Raw genomic sequence first — 19010 nt, forward strand, 5'->3', positions numbered from 1 at the left:
GCAAGTGATGCAGTTCTCACAGGAAAAGGGTAGACCTAAATATTTGACCAAAGAATACCTTCTATGAATACTTTAACTAGTATGCTCCACTTCACAACCTGCATGCTGATTAATGCATTACTTTCCTGAAATTACAATGATCACTTACAATTCTTACTTAAACAGAATGGAAGGTTTCATATGTTAAGTACAATTGTGGCTGACATTCTCACATATGTTTGATGCTGACAATCAACCCAAAGCCAACATTTCTCTCCATAAGGTTTTTCACATAGAAATAGATAACAAAAATGAAATTAGCCACTCATTATTAAATCATTCTTAAATCAGCTTCCACATTATTAAACCCACCTTGGAACAATGTGATCACAAAGCATGATGAAAATGTTTCTCTTCCAACCACGTGAGAAGGGGTTTGTTCTATCTTCTGTTTTATTGTACTATCAGAAAGAGGATTGAATTGAATTGAATTGAATCAAATTGAATTGAATTGAATTGAATCGAAAGACACAGCATAGAACCAGGCCCTTGGACCCACCAAATCCATGCCAATCATCCATTCACACCAGTTCTATGTTATTCCACTTTTGCATCCGCTCTCTACACACTAGTGGCAACTTACACCGTCCAATTAACCTACAAACCCACACACCTTTGGGCTGTGGGAGGAAACCAGAGCACCGGGAAGAAACCCGGGGAGAACGTGCAAACTCCAAACAGACAGCGCCTGAGGTCAGGATCACATGCAGGTCTCTGGTGCTGTGAGACTGCAGCTCTTAATATGTACCAGCTGCACCACTGTGTCACCCTGAGATATATTTGTCCTGTAAGATAGAATTAATTTACAATAAAATGTTCATGAAACCATTGGCTTTCTGGGTCACTGGTGTGCAGACACTTTCAAGATGTTTGCCCCATTGTCAGCTTGATTGTGGAGAATATATTGAGGAGATATTTATCCCAAATGCCCTTAGCAAACCATCTTTCACTGGTGAACGCAGCAGTTATGCCAACCACCCATGAAATTATTCCACTGCCAACATTCAATGCTAGAACTAGCAACAATTAAGATGCCTGTACCATCTAGGTAGCTCCCAACTGACTGAACTAAATTAATATGTCATTTATGGGATACTATAATTGAACTGTGAACAAAAATATCCATCGATATTTATAGTACAGGAGTATTTGTCCTGTTATACTGCTAGAATATTGAAACCCCACACAGTCCAGCACTCCCCTTCTATTCTGTATCCATAAGACAGCTTTGGATTTTTTTTCCAACTTTTACTTTCATTTGAGCAATGGCTTTATGTTATTTTTAGTTTGAGGCAAAATAACTATTTCAGCTTAGTTGCTAGAGGTTTAGAATGGATTTTATTTGCTCAAGTCAAGGGAATGGAAGACTGAGAAATATTTACTGACCTGCCATTTCAACTCCAGTACTCTGCAGTTCTACAATCCTCTGCATAAACACATTTCCTCTACTCTCCCCATCCTCATTGGCAGTTTTAAATTGCTCATTCATTAACATAAAATAAAACTAAATTCTGCTTACTCTATTAAAGCACTGGATAATTTGAAACTACTTAGTTTTGGTTCTTCGACATGATTAATGAAATGTGCTTTACATCACCAGCACTGTTTATCACCAATTTTACTTCGGAGTCACATGAGTGATTCCGTGAAGAAGTCCCGCCTGTGCGCATGTGCGTCATTACGTCTGACGCATTGGTGCACGGACCAGTAGGAGGACACAGCTCCTCCAGCGGTAAGTACTTTAAAACCCAGTTAAGTTGGAAAAACTTAGCTGGATGCTGGAGTCGTTTGCTGTGGTGCCGTGCTCTTTTCTGTTTTTCTAGGAAGCACCATGGAGAAAATGACCAAGGGGAGGAGACGAGCCGCAGGTAAATCTATGGAGAGCCGCGAGAGTGCGGTCATTGAGCGGCTGCCTGGTACCCCTGCACAGTCGCCGGCCGGGAGCGGGGTGACTGCAGACTTGGTGCTGGAAAGCACAGAGCCAACGCCAGTTGGGCGTAAGGCCACGGAGAAGTCTGCGAGGCCCTCGGACTCAATTGAGTCGGGCCGGGAGCAGTCCCTTATGAGGAGGGATACCGTTGCTGAACGGATATCCCAAATGGAGCACCTTATTCAGAGGTTGCTCCAGCAAGGCACACTCCGTGGGGAGGAGTTGTGTGGGCGCCAGGCTGCAGAAAATGCCATGCCGGCAGCACCTAGTAGAGGGCTGCTAAATAGCACCCTCATGGAAGAGGTGAGTGCAGAGGGTCAGCAGAATTCTAACCCTGACTATGACGGTTAATTCGACCCTAGCGAAGAACGGCCGTGTCAGAGATCCCATCTCTGGCAGCACGATTCGCTGTCCCGTCAGAGTCAGGAGAGCCACTGGGAGACGAGCTGGCCTCCACGATTAACTATTTGGTCTCCCATCAGCTGCAGGAGCTCACTATAGATAAGACCACAAACAGGCACGAGACCCCGGTGAACTGGGGGCTGCTGAAGGTACCAGCCGTGAACAGGGTAATATGGGGCCAGGTGGGCATGGGCATGCATGCCCAGGAGTTGAAGCTGCAGTGGATCCTGAAACTCCTTGGCTCGGGAATCACGGGGTTCGCGAGAATGCTGGATGGAGAGCATCTGTCGGATACGTAGCGCGAGGTGCAAGGGTTGCTTTGTAGCGCCCATTTTGAGATAAATTGTCTCAGAAAAAGAGCCATTCGGCCAACTATCATTCCGAAGTTTGCCGCCCTCTGCCAGCCCAGCAACATACAACCGGCCAATCTACTCTTCGGAGAGGACCTCGCCAAGCATATCAAGGAGATGGATGACGAGGCAAAGACTGTGGGCTTGATCAAGCAACCGGTGGTCGGCAAGTTCCCAAAGAGGAAGTACCCCTACAAACGAGGGACAGATTTTGGGTCTGGACCAGGGACAAGTCGGCAGCCAATGCAGATGCGTAGTTGGCGTTCTGCAGCGGGAACACGGTCAAACGTGGGGCTTCCCGCCGGGGGCCGGGTACAACAGGATCCACCAGGTACCAAGGAGGTAAGTGATCCTGGTTCTCATGTGCACATATCAAATGTGACACAACTAAGAGTTGGGGGTAGATTACATTTGTTCCTGGAGGAATGGAAGCAAATTATCTCAGATCTGTTTATACTGAGTGTTATTGAAGGGTATCGAATTGAGTTTAATCAGAATTGCGATTTGTCCATCCAGCATGTTCCTGGGAGAACTTTTCAGTTTTCATTAACAGAACAGATGGAGGTTCAGGCTGAGCTTGAAAGCTTATGTGATAAAGGTGTAATTGAAAAGTCGGTTCACCAACTCCATCAATTTGTGTCTAATATTTTTCCCAGGCTAAAAAAAGATGGGGGATGCAGAATTATTCTGGATCTGACAAGTCTTAACCCTTTTGTACAGTATAGATATTTTAAGATGGAAACGTTTGTCACTGCCAAGCAGCTGGTTTCCAGAGGATGCTATATGGCAACTATAGATCTTAAAGATGCGTATTACTCTGTGGCTGTTTATTTGCAGGATAGAAGATATTTGAAATTCACCTGGATGGATCAACTATGGCAATACAAGGCACTGCCTAATGATTTATCTTCAGCTCCTAGAGTATTTACAAAGTTGTTAAAACCTATACTAGGCATGCTGAGAGGCCAGGATCATGTGCTCATGGCTTTTCTCGATGATATCTTGATTGCAGGGCAGCTGAAGCATCGGTGGCAGTTGTTCAATCCACTTTTGAAAGATTGGGCTTTATTATCCATCCAGAGAAATCCAAATTGACACCTGTTACAATAATTGACTATTTGGGATTCACAATTGGTAGTGACTCTGCCGAGGGAGAAAAGGGTGCAGCTAGTTGACAGCTGCATCAAGCTAATTGACGAGCAACAGCCTTCAATTAGACAGGCAAATCTGCTTGGAAAATTAGTGGCAGCATTTCCGGCAGTCCGATATGGGCCTTTGCACTACCAACAGTTACAGAGGGCAAAGGAACAGGCACTCAGGATACATCCGGGTCATTATAATAGACCCATGCAGTTATAACCATATAACCATATAACAATTACAGCACGGAAACAAGCCACCTCGGCCCTTCTAGTCCGTGCCGAACACTTATTCTCCCCTAGTCCCATCTACCTGCACTCAGACCATAACCCTCCATTCCTTTGCCGTCCATATAACTAACCTTCTGCGCTCCAAAGAATAAAGACCTAACTTGTTCAACCTTTCTCTGTAACTTAGTTGCTGAAACCCAGCAGAGGCTGTTGCTGATTTGCAATGGTGGATTCAGCATGTGTCCAGTAGTTCGAGCAAAGTAGTGCTTGAGCAGCCTTCCATGATCTTGCAGACGGATGTCAGTGCACTCGGCTGGGGTGCCACAGATACGAATTCCAGCTGTGGAGGCCGATGGACTGAGCAAGAGACACCGCTTCTGCAGACATGGGGAATTAACTACTTAGAGCTTTTAGGAGCTTTTCATGGACTTAAGGCTTATTGCTCTAACAAAGGTAACCTGCATGTCCAGCTTCAGATTGACAACACTACGGCAGTGGTGTATATTAATCACATGGGTGGAATAGATTAGATTAGATTAGATTAGATTCGTTTATTGTCATTCAGACCATTCGGTCTGAACGAAATTCTGTTTCCCTGCAGTCATACATATAATTTTAAAAAAAAATGACAAAACACATAGTCAACACAAATTTAACATCCACCGCAGTGAGTTCACCAAACACCTCCTCACTGTGGTGGAAGGCAAAAACTTAAAGTTAACGTCTCTGGCTCTTCCCTCTATGTTCTCCCTCTGCGCCGAGGCGACGGTTCGAACTCCGCGGGTGGTCGCTGCCTCGCCACAGCCCAGAGGCCGAGCCAGGTCTCCGCTGCCGCCGGCGCCGCCAAAGCCTCGGTGCTGAGCCAGGTCTCCGCTGCTGCTGCCGCTGCCGCCGCGTGCACCACAGCTCCAGCCGGGTCAGGTCTCCGCCGCCGCTGCTGCTGCTGCCGCCACAGCTCCAACCGGGTCAGGTCTCCGCCGCCGCTGCCGCCGCCTGCACCACAGCTCCAGCCCGGTCAGGTCTCCAATTTGTCACAGGAATCAAGTTGGTATCCTGTGACAAATTGGCTAATCAAATTTGGGCCTGGTGTATTGATAAAGATATTGGATTTCAGCCATTTATCTACCAGGTAGATTCAACGTTGTAGCAGACGCCAGGTCACGAAAGTTCCAGGACAACATAGAATGGATGTTGAACCAGGAGGTATTCAATCATATAGTAGTTACATATGGAATGCCAGATATCAATTGGTTTGCATCCAGGCTTAACCACCAGCTGCCTAAATATGTTTCATGGGAACCAGACCCGGGCTCAGTTGCAGTTGATGCTTTCTCGATACATTGAAGTGGTATGTTTTTATATGTTTTTCCAACATTCTGCCTCATAGGTCGGTGTCTGCAAAAAATCAAGCAGGATGCTGCATCGGGGGTGCTGGTAATACCTAATTGGCCGACTCAAGCGTGGTTCCCTTTGATGTTACAGTTAGCGATCAAACCTCCTTTGGTGGTTCCCAAGCGAAGGAATCTACTGGTGCAACTGGTAACAGGGGAAAGTCATCCGTTATGTGACCGTATTGATTTGTTAATTTGCAGGGTTTAAGAAGGCCATACCTAGGGCGAGGACTGTCTGGGCGAACTGTGGGCATGCTCACTGCAGCCTGGAGAAAGAGTACTCAAAAGCAGTATATTACATATGTAAAAAATGGGAGCAATATTGTGTACAAAATAATATTGACTATTGTACTGCAGGTATTGTGGATGTTTTAGTGTTCCTGTCGACACTCTACTATGATGAGGGCCTCAGTTATAGTGCCATTAATACAGCTAGAAGTGCTTTGCCTCGTATCTTTTGGTGGGGTCAGGGAACGATCCTATTGGTTCTCATCCTCTCATAGCTCGATTGGTGTGAAAGGAATCCAACTCCAATCCTCCTAAACCCAGGTATATGGCGATCTGGGATGTAAGTGTAGTCCTCAAGATGCTTCGTCAGTGGGTTCATTTTACGTCTCTGACTTTGGCCAAACTCACCATGAAGTTGGTCATGATCATGGCATTGGTATCAGCACAGAGAGTGCAGACTTTGCAAAAGCTTCAGCTAGACAGGATGGAAGTGGCTGAAGAAAATGTTATCTTCTATATTTATGATCTGCTCAAACAGAGCAGGCCAGGTGTAACAATTTCGAAATTGTATTTTCAGCATATCCTACTGATCCATGTTTATGTGTAAGGACACATTTATTACATTATATTGAAGCTACAAGGGCCTTAAGAAATGTGGAAACAGGATTGTTTATCAGTTACAAGAAACCACACATGAGAGGTTCAGTGCAGACTATCTCAAGGTGGTTAAAGCAATTGTTGATTCAGGCAGGTATTAACACTGACGTGTTTACATCTCATTCCACTAGGGCAGCAGCAATGTCGGCGGCCAAGGCGATGGACGTTCCCATCGACCATATTCTCGCAGCCGCTGGATGGTCAAATGAATTGTTTTTTCAACATTTTTACCATCAGCCGATTGCCGATCGGGGGCTGTTTGCTAATTCTATATTAAGTTCTGTTTAAGTTTCCACCTGGGATAGAGGGGTTACTGTTTGTTTTTGATTATTCAAATAAATTGTTACTGCATTATATTCAATTTTGTGCTTACCGCATTATTGACATTTCTCATCTGGAGTCAATCCATGCAGTGAGAAGCCGAGATTTGAATCTGCGGCAAGAAATCACAGAGCTTTGAACTCTTCACAGAATCACTCACGTGACTCAGAAGTAAAATAGTAAGATTAAATGAGAACTTACCAGTTTGAAGTTTGATCTTTATTTTATGAGGAGTTACGTTGGTGATTACGTGCCCACCCCGCCCAACCCTCTCTTGCATAAAGGTCATATGGTAGTTCTCATGTTGCTGATCTTACTATGTTACTTCACACATTTTGTTATCTGTGATTTCATACCAGTGCTTTGAAGATTGACGCACATGCGCACAGGCAGGACTTCTTCACGTAATCACCAACGTAACTCCTCATAAAATAAAGATCAAACTTCAAACTGGTAAGTTCTCGTTTAATCTTACTATTATATTACCTTCAAGATGGCAGTGCTGGTGGGCTGAGGAGAGGGTTTGTGCTGGTGAGCAGGCTGTGGGCTTGCCTCCTGCACCCTCAGAGGCAATTTGGGGGTTCTGAGGTCAGCTGTGGGGGGCACCCCAGTACATGGAGGCTGAGCAGTGTCTGCAGGAAGCAATGGATGGTGCGTTTCACAGGTCGATGTACTGTTGGAGGCCTTGCAGCAGCTTGGGGATTACGTGAATCGAACGCCGCCTTCACCAGCGAAGAACGGTGGAGCAGTGGTGGAGGACATCAACAAAATCACCAGGGTAAACCGGCCCCTGCAAATCTGACCCAGTGTTGCCAACTAGCCTTTATGGCCAATATAAGGTTTTGTTTTAAGAACTTGAAACTTGAAGGGTACAAGACTGTGCTGGAACTATGGCAACTCTTTGCATACCGTGTCAATGAAGTCTACTATTCTTACACTACAGTTGTTGCACTTTTGTACATATTCATGTTTGTGCTTATGGATAGTATGATTTTACTGAGTTGTATATAAAATAACACCTTTGACAATACCAATAAAGTACCAGTGCACCATTGGTGAAAGACAGACGTCCATTGTAGCTCTTTGGAGGTAAAGACAACCTTCACCATCATGGGCACGCTCAGTAATGCTCAGGAACAGGAACACCATGTGTTTAATTGTTTGAATACAGCTATGATTTTGATGATTGATGAAGCAAGCTTCAAGAATCAGATGGATTGTTCTTGATATAAATAATCCCATTAGCAACTCCATCTCCAACTCCATATGCGCTGGCCTGGTTACAGGTTTACACATCATAGACTATCAACAAATTCCAGGCCCAAATAGTACCCATTTTATGTGGAATATATTTCAGAGGGTAATCTCATAATTAAAACAGGTCCAGTGCAGATTTTTCAAATAAAATACAAGTGAATAAAGTAGAAAATGTCACTTCATGGCCAGCTCTATATTACTTTTGTATAAATTATTTTGTTTCTATCATCTCTGGAAAAATGACACATTTTTATTTCAAGTTTTACCTGTTCAGACATAGTTACTCCCAAGACCATGTATTCAGTATGAGCTCCAAACAGGAAAAGCACTGGGAAGAGGAACATAGCAATCGGAGCCAGAACAATATAACTGAGAGATCATTTTAAGGAAAACATTAGATGGACAACACTTTAATCAATGGATGATGTTTTGCAGTATTGACCAGCATTGGTCTACCGGCCATTGTATACCCAAAATAACATTCTGTGTGCTTTGTTCAAATTACACCAAAGGTTCTCTATTTGTTTTGTGACTCAAAAATTGGAATAAAAATAATCTCCCAAAGAAACTGACTGAATTTCTATTCCTCCGTCTTGGGGTGGGATCGAGGATATGGAGCAATTCTTTCTGTTCATTCAGGGATCTGGATATTGCTGTCCATGCCAATATCTATTATCCATCCCAAGTTTCTCTGGAACGGCAGGAACAGTGTGGATCTGAAGTTATACACAGGTCAGTCTGGGTGAAGATGGCAGATTTCCATCTCTAAGGGTGGGTTTTGTAAAATAACTAATTTCACTACTACTGTTGCTGAGACAACGCCTATTAAAATCTAACATTTATTTAATTATTCAAATATAGTCAAGACATAAGGGCATCAGAGATTACGGAGAGAATGCATGAGAATAGGGTTGAGAGGGAAAAGTAGATCAGCCATGATCAAATGGCACAGCAGATGTGATGGGCCAGGTGGCCTAATTCTATTCCAGTGTCCTATGGTGATCTTGATGAATGGTGCTGCAGGCACAGAGTGCCAAATGTCCTCATTCTGCTCCTAATTCTCACACTATTTTGTTTATTTCTTTGACAGGGTTCAGCGAGAGTGAATATTTGGCAGTTTTATATTTGGCAAGATAATGGACAGCTATGACTTCATTTTAGTCTTATGCACTTGAAAAATGTCCTTTGTGTGACTGAGAAGATTCCCTTTTGTGACTTTGAGAAGAAACGTTTGCCGATTTCTTCAGTGACGCTGACCTTCCAGTGGGCAGCGATACTGTGCAAGGGGAATCATGCGAGAATCCCTCTTCTTTTCTCATCCTCTAACAAACCATAACAGTCCCAGCTCTGGGTCAGAAGGAAAGGATACGTAACACTCTTCTCCATCGTCATCGGCTCATTGTAGTTGATTATAAGGTACATGATACAGGAGCCCAAAATAGTCAACATGTAAACAGCAAGAAAGAAGACAAAGAAGAAAAAGAAGCGGTAATTCCTTCTCCCAACACAGTTATTCACCCATTTACAATGGTGGTCAAAATCCTGGAATAAGAAAGAGCATCTTTCAGCTTGGATTACTATGCTTTTCTTTATATGACATTAAGGTAGAAAGATCCACCACTGGTTATCTATAATAATATAGTTATCCAATTAGTTGCTCAAATCCTGGGATATGAATTCTAATCAGAGCAGAATGAGTGCATTGCATTCATCATGGTCTCGATGCATAGTGGAGCAGGCCTGAAATGAAGAATTAGCTCATTGCATCTGGGCCAACTAAATGGCACCGTTACTGGTTAAGGTTGAAGGATTGCTCCTGACTGTTGTACACTGATCTATGCTGAACATAGAACGCTACAAAACAGGAACAGGCCCTTTGGCCCACAGTGTCTGTGCCAAACATGATGCCAAATTGGCACATAGTCAATAATCCATTCCCTGCCTGTTTAACGGCCTGTATAAAAACCTCTTAAACCTAGTAATCATATCTGTGTCCACCACTGCCCTGTCAGTGTGATCCAACACTTACCCACTCCCTGCTTAAAGAAGTTGGCTCCAAAATTTCCGTTAAACTTTTCCCCTCTCACATTAAGGCTATGTCTGCTGGTATTTGACATCACCTCCCTCGGATGAAGACTATTTCTATCTTCCCTGTCCATCCCTCTGACTTTTATATATTTCTATCAGATTGCTTCTCCACCTCCGATGCTCCACAGAAAACAATCCAAGTTTGTCTTAACCTCTCGTTATTGCTACTACACTCTAATCCAGGCAACATCCCATAAACCTGCATTCTCTCCAAAGGTGCCCCATTCTTCCTGTAATTCGGCAACCAGAACCGCACACCATATTCCCAATGGTGCCTAAGATTAGATTAGATTAGATTAGATTCCTTTATTGTCATTCAGACCTTTCGGTCTGAACGAAATTATGTTGCCTGCAGTCATACACAGAACCAATAATAACAAAACATACAATAAACACAAATTAAACATCCACCACAGTGAGTTCACCAAGCACATCCTCATTGTGATGGAGGCAAAGTCTTTATATACCAGCAATATGACTTCCCTACATTTGTACTCAATGCCCAAAATGATGATGGCATGCATAACACATGCCCTTTTTCACTCTCTACCTACTAATGTTGCAGGGAGGTGCACCCCAAAATCCCTCTGCATATAAATGCTTCCAAGGGACCTAACATTAACTATATACTTTCCTCTTAAATTTGACCTCCCAAATGCAATATCACACAATTGCCCAAATTAAACATCATCTGCCATTTCTCCATCCATATTTCCAACAGATCTGTGCCCTGCAGTATCCTTTGACAATCTTCTGCATGATCTCGAACTCCACCAATTCTTGTGCTGTTTGCAAACCTTTTAATTAACCCACCTACTGTACATCTTTGTCCAAATTATATATTGTAACTCAGCGGGACAGGCAGCATCTCTGGGATAGACACAAAGTACTGGAGTAACTCAGTGGGACAGGCAGCATCTCTGGAGAGAGTAATGGTGATGTTTTGGGTCGAGACCCTTGTGTGTGTGTGTGTTCTTATGTGTGTGTGTGTGTGTGTGTGTGTGTGTGTGTGTACTATATATATATATATATATATATATATATATATATATATATATATCACAAACAATTGATATCCCAGCACTGACCTCTATAGAATACCACTAGTCACAGACCTCCAGTCAGAATAACACCCCTCCATCGCTACCCTCGGTCATCCTCAGCCAATCCGACTTTTCATCCAATCTACGCAATCACTGTAGATCCCATGTACCATAATCTTCTGGTGCAACCTAGCATAAGGGGCCTGGTCAATAGCTTTACTAAAGACATGTAGACAACATCCCCTGTCCTATTCTCATGAATCATACTTATCACCCCCTCAAGTAACTCAATCAGTTTTATAAAACATGACTTCCCCCGCGGAGTGTACAGTTGACTAACCTGGTTAAATCCATGCTTTTCCACATGCGAGTGAATCCTATGCCTTTGAATCTTCTCCAATAATTCCACTAACACCGAGGTAAGAGTAATTGGTTATAATTTACTGGATTATCCCATTTGCCCTTCTTAAATAAAGGAACAATATGGGTTATTTTCCAGTCCTCTGGGAGCTCATCTGGTGGTAAAGTGGACACAAGGACCTCTGTCAAGGCCCCAGTGATCTACTTTCTTGACTCCCTCAAGGGATCCAATCGGGCACTGTGGTCTTCTCTACCATAATGGTTTACAAGAGCCACAACATTACATCCTTCTTCATACCATCCTGGAATATCAACATTCCTCTTCCTGATCTCACTATCCTCTATGTTTCTTCTCCCTGAGCTCATTATACCGTAGGCTTGATGTGTCATTGGAGATTGTTGTGTGTGGGGGTAGTCTAAACTTGTGTGTGTGTTGGACCCTTTACTACATTAAAACATTGTTGTGTTTCACACGAATGTCAAATTAGAGCCCACACAAATAAAAATTACAAAATTGTACAGAAACAACTGTGCAAAAGCATTAGTGTGTTCTATGTGCAGATGGAAGGATTAAAATGCATTTACCTGAGTCTCCATGGAACCCAACTTAATTCAGCACAGTTACCGTGCAGTGCTTTAGAAAATATTGTCAGCTCTTAAAGCCACAATCTCCACCACATCCAGATGATAGCAACAAATAAGCTTCCTGAAGTGGAGGTCTTTCCAAATGTGTTTTAGTGTTCTGGAGAAACAGGCTCTTTAGCCCATCAATTCTACACTATCCATCAATTACCCATTCGCATTAATCCTACTTTTTCTCACCACATCTTAACTAAACCGACCGCACTCTAGCTGATTCCACCGTCACGTACAAGGGCAATATACAACGGCCCAATTTCCATTCCATGCTCCCATGTTTTTGGGACGTAGGAGGAAAATGGAGCCCCAGGAGGAAATTCACACAGTCACAGGGCGAATATACAAACTCCATACAGAATGCACCCAGGTTCAGGATCAAACCTATCTCTCTGGTTTTGAGTCATAGAGTCATTGAGTGATTCAGTGTGGGAACATGCTCTTCAGCCCAACTTGCCCACACCAGCCAACGTCCCAGCTACACTAGTCCCACTTGCCTGCGCTTAGTCCATATCCCACCAAACCTGTCCTATCCATGTACCTGTCTAACTGTTTCTTAAACATTGGGATAGTCCCAGCCTCAACTACCTCCTCTGGCAGCTTGTTCCATGCACCCACCACCCTTTGTGTGAAAAAGGTACCCCTCAGATTCCTCTTAAATCTTTTCCCCTTCACCTTAAACCTATGTCCTTGGGTTCTCGATTCACCTACTCTGGGCAAGAGACTCTGTGCATCTACCCAATCTATTCCTCTCATGATTTTATACACCTCTATGAGATCACCCCTCATCCTCCTGCGCTCCAAGGAATAGAGTCCTAGCCTACTCAAACTCTCCCTTTTGCTCAGACCCTCTAGTCCTGGCAACATCCTTGTAAATCTTCTCTTTACCCTTTCCAGCTTGAAAACATCTTTCTTATAAGAAAGATGAACACAACACAATCTGGCGCTGTGGTGCAGCAGGTCTACTCGCTTGTCTACTATACTGCCTCTGATGTGCCTCCTTTCCCAGGGAATCCCCTGAAGTTACCAGCCTCTCCGAGAGCCAGGCTTATGATGCCTCTGTGTCAAAGTCAAAGTCAAAGTCAATTTTATTTGTCACATACACCCGAAGGTGCAGTTAAATGAATTTGCCAGCAGCGATACAATTAAAAAGAACACACAATACACAATAAGATTTGACACAAACATCCACCACAGCATTCTTAGCTGTGGTGGAAGGCACAAAGTTCAGTCAGTCCTCCTCCTTGTTCACCCATGGTCGGGGTCATGAAACCTCCGTAGTCGAGGCTACCGACAGCCCTCTTGTTGAGATGATTGAAACGACAACGTCGGGACGGTCAAACACACACTGCAGCTCGGAAGTCCCAAATCGGTGCTTTCTTACCGGAGACCACGGCTTGAGGATGTTGTAGGCCGCAGGCCGGCGGTCGGAGCTCTTCTCCGGGGATCCCCGGCCAGGGATCCCAGGCTCCGGATGGTAAGTCCACGGCGCGCCCTGCGGCTAGAAGCTCCGCAGACCGAGGATTTAGGATGTAGCAGTCCGTGGGCCAGCAATTGGAGCACTCCTCTCTGGCAACCCCCGGCAAGGGTTGGCTTGCTCCATGATGGAAAAGTCCACGCTGCGCCCGCTGCTGAAACTCCGGGCCTGACTCCAGGAAAGGCCGCTCCAATCCATGGTGTTAGGCCGTGAGGGAGGCGACATGATATAAAGTTGCCTCTCTGACGAGGAGGCGACCAAAAACGGTTCCCCCCTTTCTGAAGAAGGGTTTCAGCCCGAAACGTTGCCTATTTCCTTCACTCCATAGAATCTGCCTCACCCGCTGAGTTTCTCCAGCATTTTTGTCTGCCACCCTTTCCCCTCCCCACCACCCCACACACAAGACAGACCAAGAGACACTACAACAACCGTTTGGACACACTAAAAAAAACAAAAAAAGTCGAAATAACGAACATGCTGCTGGCAGGACAGCCAACTCACCGACCTAAAATGTAATTGGGTGATGAGCATCAAGATAAACATGGGACCATATTAGCATTCATTACAGTCCCCAAAAAGCACTAGTTTGAGTGCAGGCTGTGCACTTTGGAATGTGAGTGAACAGTCTCAGTGATTTTTGGGTTTGCCGTGTCAAGTGCTCAATGCCACCAGTGACATTTTAAAAGGCACTATGATGAGGAAGGCAGCCCAGTGAGCTCTTTGTTGTTGGTAGCTGTTCAATGTGACACAGCCTCAACAGGTGGGAGTCCAATTTCTGTCACTAGGGATTGTAATATGTGTGGCACAACAAGGTGCATGACTGACATTAAGAAATTGTCTGACATGCTGATGTAGATAGAGTTCTTTGGGATAGCGGAATTAAGGGATATGGAGAGAAGGCAGGAACGGGCTACTGATTGTGGATGATCAGCCATGATCACATTGAGTGGCAGTGCTGGCTCGAAAGGCCGAATGGCCTACTCCTACAGCTATTGTCTATTGTCTACTGACTTTTGTCTACTGACTTTGAACATAAGAACTCTTTTCAATCTTGCAATTTGTTCAATTTGACATAAAAATAATCACTTTCAAGATTTAGTCAGGTAAGATCAAAATTGGCTCACATGATGTCTTTTTCAAGTGCTATACTAACCAATTTTAGTCACAGATTATTATTGCCATACACTCTCTTCTCCCTCCAACCAGTTTATCGAAGTTATACCAGGGTTTACATACTGGATTTTTCACATATAAAATCCTTCACCATTTCAGAAGGTGAACCCTTCTGGATCATGATATCATCAACACATACAACAGGGGTATCATTTCTGAACCCACTTGGTCAACAAACTTGGGGAATCGGATAGACTGACATTGTTACAGACAATACAATCTTGCTTTTTGTTCAAAGAAAATGGAGGAGGAATGAGCTGCATGAGGTGTAAAACTGTCAAGCTAATTAACAGAGTAAACACCCAAGGAAACTGTCCCACGGGGCTCAACCTGTATTAATTGGAACAGATGTGCCTCAGCTATGAAGATAGACACAAAATGCTGGAGTAACTCAGCAGGACAGGCAGCATCTCTGGAGTGAAGGAATGGGTGACGTCTTGCGTCGAGACCCTTCTTGGGATAGAGACAAGGCACAATAGGTTGACAGTTTTACACTTCACGCTGGCTTATTGTTGCTTTTCTTTAAACTAAAGTAAAATTGAGTGGCCGATAACAAAGTCAGTTTATCTGATTCCCTGGGTTTATTGCCTGGTGAGTTAAGACAATGTATCCTGTTGTTTATAGAACATAGCAGCACGTACAGAAAGGTTAATCCAATTAATTGATGTGATAGACATATAGCACCTCTCACATATGCTAGCTTATTAGGTCCTGCTATCAGGTGCTACATGTGCTTCTATTAGGGTCTGAAGAAGGGTCTCAACCCGAAACATCACCCTTCCTTCTCTCCAGAGATGCTGCCCGTCCCGCTGAGTTACTCCAGCTTTGTGTGTCTATCTACTATTAGTGCGTCTGGATTGACGTATTCACTTTTTTAAGTGTAAATTAGGTGTGGGAATTGGCCCCCACGATCACCTCTACCGTCGTTGTTTTTAGCAGCTAAATGGGTCACATATTTAGAATTTCCACTTACAGCAGTGGTATCAACTATGTCAGGAAGAAAAAAATAACAACAAAGATCGATCAATCACAATACCCCTGAGCAGTGCAATAAATGTTCATCGCAGGCAATGGCCTGTAATACTTACAGTTCCATTAGAAGATGAGAAAAAATAAATACAATAATTCCTAGTTTACCATGAAACGCAGTGAGTTAGGAACTAGGAAGTCAAGTGTAGTGTTGGTCCCCCTTTCTCGATTAATTTTAGGGATCTGTACACCACTGACAAGGCCAGCTTTATGGGCCATCCATAATTAACTCTGAAGGTAATAGTAAACCATGTTTCTGAGCTGCTGCAAACCTTTTGATGAAGGTAATTCCACAATGCTGTCGGGTGGTGAATTCCAGGAATTATGGCTAACCATGATGAGGATTATATTTGCAAATCAGGCTGGTGTGGATTTTGGAGGGGAAATTGCAGACAGCGGAGTTTCCCTTGAGGTTACAACATCTATCCTTCTTGGTGGTTGGCAGGTGGGTTTTGTAAGATGCTGTTGGAGTAGCCTGGATGAGTAACTGCAGTGTATTTAGTTGATGGAACATACTATGCAGTGGTGCCACCGTTCACTGCTGATAGAGGGAATGAATGTTCATGTGGACACGGGTTAAGAAGATTGACCTAGGTGTTGAGCTTCAAGTATTGTCGGCACTGTACACATCCCATCAAGAGGAGTATCTTCCTCAAACCACTGACATGTGCCTTGGACATTGTAGAAAGGCCTATGGGTATTCAGAGGTGGAGGATGCCCAGTTTCTGACCTGCTTTTGTAGCCAAGGTATCAATATGACTGATTCAGTTATGTTTCTGGTGAATGGTAACCCCCAGGATATCAATGAAGGGGATTTCAGAACCAATATCAGGCGGCAAGGTGACGCAGTGTTAGAGTTGCTGCTTTACAGTGCTGGCAGTGCCAGAGACCTGGGTTTGATCCCGACTACAGGTGCTGTTTGTACAAACAGTTTGTACATTCTACCCTTGACCGCGTGGGTTTTCTCCGAGATCTTCGGTTTCCTCCCATACTCCAAAGACTTACAGGTATGTAGGTTCATTGAAGGTAGACACAAAATGCTGGAGTAACTCAGCGGGACAGGCAGCATCTCTGGAGGGAAGGAATGGGTGACGTTACAGGTCGAGACCCTTCTTGAGACAGATGTCAGGGGAGTAGCTGGGACAGAGATAGAATGTAGTTGGATACAGTAAGACTAGTGGGAGAACTTGGATGGGGGAGGGGATGGAGATAGAGGGAAAGCAAGGGCATGGAGTAAATAAGGTGCTTGAGGAGTATAAAGAATTAAAAAAGAATCTTAAGAAAGAAATTAGAAAAACTAAAAGAAGATATGAGGTTGCTTTGGCAAGTAAGGTGAAAGTAAATCCAAAGGGTTTCTACAGCTATATTAATAGCAAAAGGATAACGAGGGATAAAATTTGTCCATTAGAGAGTCAGAGTGGACAGCTATCTGCAGAGCCAAAAGAGATGGGGAGATATTGAACAATTTATTTTCTTCGGTATTCACCAAGGAGAAGGATATTGAATTATGTGAGGTAAGGGAAACAAGTAGAGTAGCTATGGAAACTATGAGATTCAAAGAAGAGGAAGTACTGACACTTTTGAAAAATATAAAAGTGGATAAGTCTCCAGGTCCGGACAGGATATTCCCTAGGGCATTGAGAGAAGTTAGTGTGGAAATAGCAGGGGCTATGACAGAAATATTTTAAATGTCATTAGAAACAGGAATAGTGCCGGAGGATTGGTGTACTGCGCATGTTGTTCCATTGTTTAAAAAGGGTTCTAAGAGTAAACCTAGCAATTATAGACCTGTAGGTTTGACATCAGTGGTGGGCAAATTAATGGAAAGGATACTTAGAGATAATATATATAAGCATGTGGATAAACAGGATCTGATTAGAAACAGTCAACATGGATTTGTGCCTGGAAGGTCATGTTTGACTAATCTTCTTGAATTTTGTGAAGAGGTTACTCAGGAAATTGATGAGGGTAAAGCAGTGGATGTTGTATATATGGACTTCAGTAAGGCCTTTGACAAGGTTCCTCATGGAAGGTTGGTTAAGAAGGTTCAATTGTTGGGTATTAATGGTGGAGTAGCAAGATGGATTCAACAGTGGCTGAATGGGAGATGCCAGAGAGTAATGGTGGATGGATGTTTGTCAGGTTGGAGGCCAGTGACTAGTGGGGTGCCACAGGGATCTGTGTTGGGTCCACTGTTGTTTGTCATGTACATCAATGATCTGGATGATGGTGTGGTAAATTGGATTAGTAAGTATGCAGATGATACTAAGATAGGTGGTGTTGTGGATGTTGAAGTAGATTTTCAAAGTCTACAGAGAGATTTATGCCAGTTGGAAGAGTGGGCTGAAAGATGGCAGATGGAGTTTAATGCTGATAAGTGTGAGGTGCTACATGTTGGCAGGACAAATCAAAATAGGACGTACATGGTAAATGGTAGGGAATTGAGGAATGCAGTTGAACAGAGGGATCTAGGAATAACTGTGCACAGTTCCCTGAAGGTGGAATCTCATGTAGATAGGGTGGTAAAGAAACTTTTGGTGTGCTGGCCTTTATAAATCAGAGCATTGAGTATAGAAGTTGGGATGTAATGTTAAAATTGTACAAGGCATTGGTGAGGCCAATTCTGGAATATGGTGTACAATTTTGGTCGCCTAATTATAGGAAGAATGTCAACAAAATAGAGAGAGTACAGAGGAGAATGTTGCCTGGGTTTCAGCAACTAAGTTACAGAGAAAGGTTGAACAAGTTAGGTCTTTATTCTTTGGAGCGTGCAGGAGACCTGGACGGCGTATACAGTAGATAAGGTTGGAGGAGGTGCAAGTGAACCTCTGCCTCACCTGAAAAGACTGTTGGGGTCCTTGGATGGAGTCAAGGGGGGAGGTAAAGGGGCAGGTGTTGCATCTCCTGCGGTTGCAGGGGAAAGTACCTGGGATGGGGTGGCTTGGGTGGGAAGGGACGAGTTGAACAGGGAGTTGCGGAGGGAACGGTTTCTGCAGAATAGATGGGAAGATGTGGCCAGTCGTGGGATCCGTTGGAGGTGGCAAAAGTGTTGGAGGTTTATATGCTGTATGCGACAGCTTATGGGGTGGAAGGTGAGGACAAGGGGTACTCTGTCCTTGTTGCGAATGGGAGGAGGGGGAGCAAGAGCGGAGCTGCAGGATATTGAGGAGATCCTAGTGGGAGCCTTGGTTTATGTGTAAATTGTCCCTAGTGTGTGTAGGATAGTGTGAATGTGCGGGGATGGCTAGTCTGTGTGGAC

General features: G+C 43.9%; 1 protein-coding gene and 1 long non-coding RNA gene across 2 annotated transcripts in view; one reads left to right on the plus strand and one right to left on the minus strand.

Annotated features, from left to right (window-relative positions):
• The window catches only part of LOC129703242 (uncharacterized), a 31786-nt gene extending 24828 nt beyond the window's left edge, over positions 1-6958 (plus strand). The window contains exon 3 of the long non-coding RNA XR_008724528.1: positions 6499-6958. This is a non-coding gene — a long non-coding RNA (uncharacterized LOC129703242). The remainder of the gene's footprint in view (positions 1-6498) is intronic.
• LOC129703241 (palmitoyltransferase ZDHHC5-A-like) overlaps positions 1-19010 on the minus strand; it is a 47271-nt gene that overhangs the window by 5542 nt on the left and 22719 nt on the right. The window contains exons 4-6 of the mRNA XM_055645552.1: positions 9315-9487; positions 8212-8314; positions 352-440 (exon numbers count right to left, since the gene is read on the minus strand). Coding sequence (XP_055501527.1) covers positions 352-440; positions 8212-8314; positions 9315-9487 — 365 coding nt within the window. The remainder of the gene's footprint in view (positions 1-351; positions 441-8211; positions 8315-9314; positions 9488-19010) is intronic.

Source organism: Leucoraja erinacea, chromosome 14, assembly GCF_028641065.1.
Source record: "Leucoraja erinacea ecotype New England chromosome 14, Leri_hhj_1, whole genome shotgun sequence".
In the NCBI taxonomy this organism is placed as follows: domain Eukaryota; kingdom Metazoa; phylum Chordata; class Chondrichthyes; order Rajiformes; family Rajidae; genus Leucoraja; species Leucoraja erinaceus.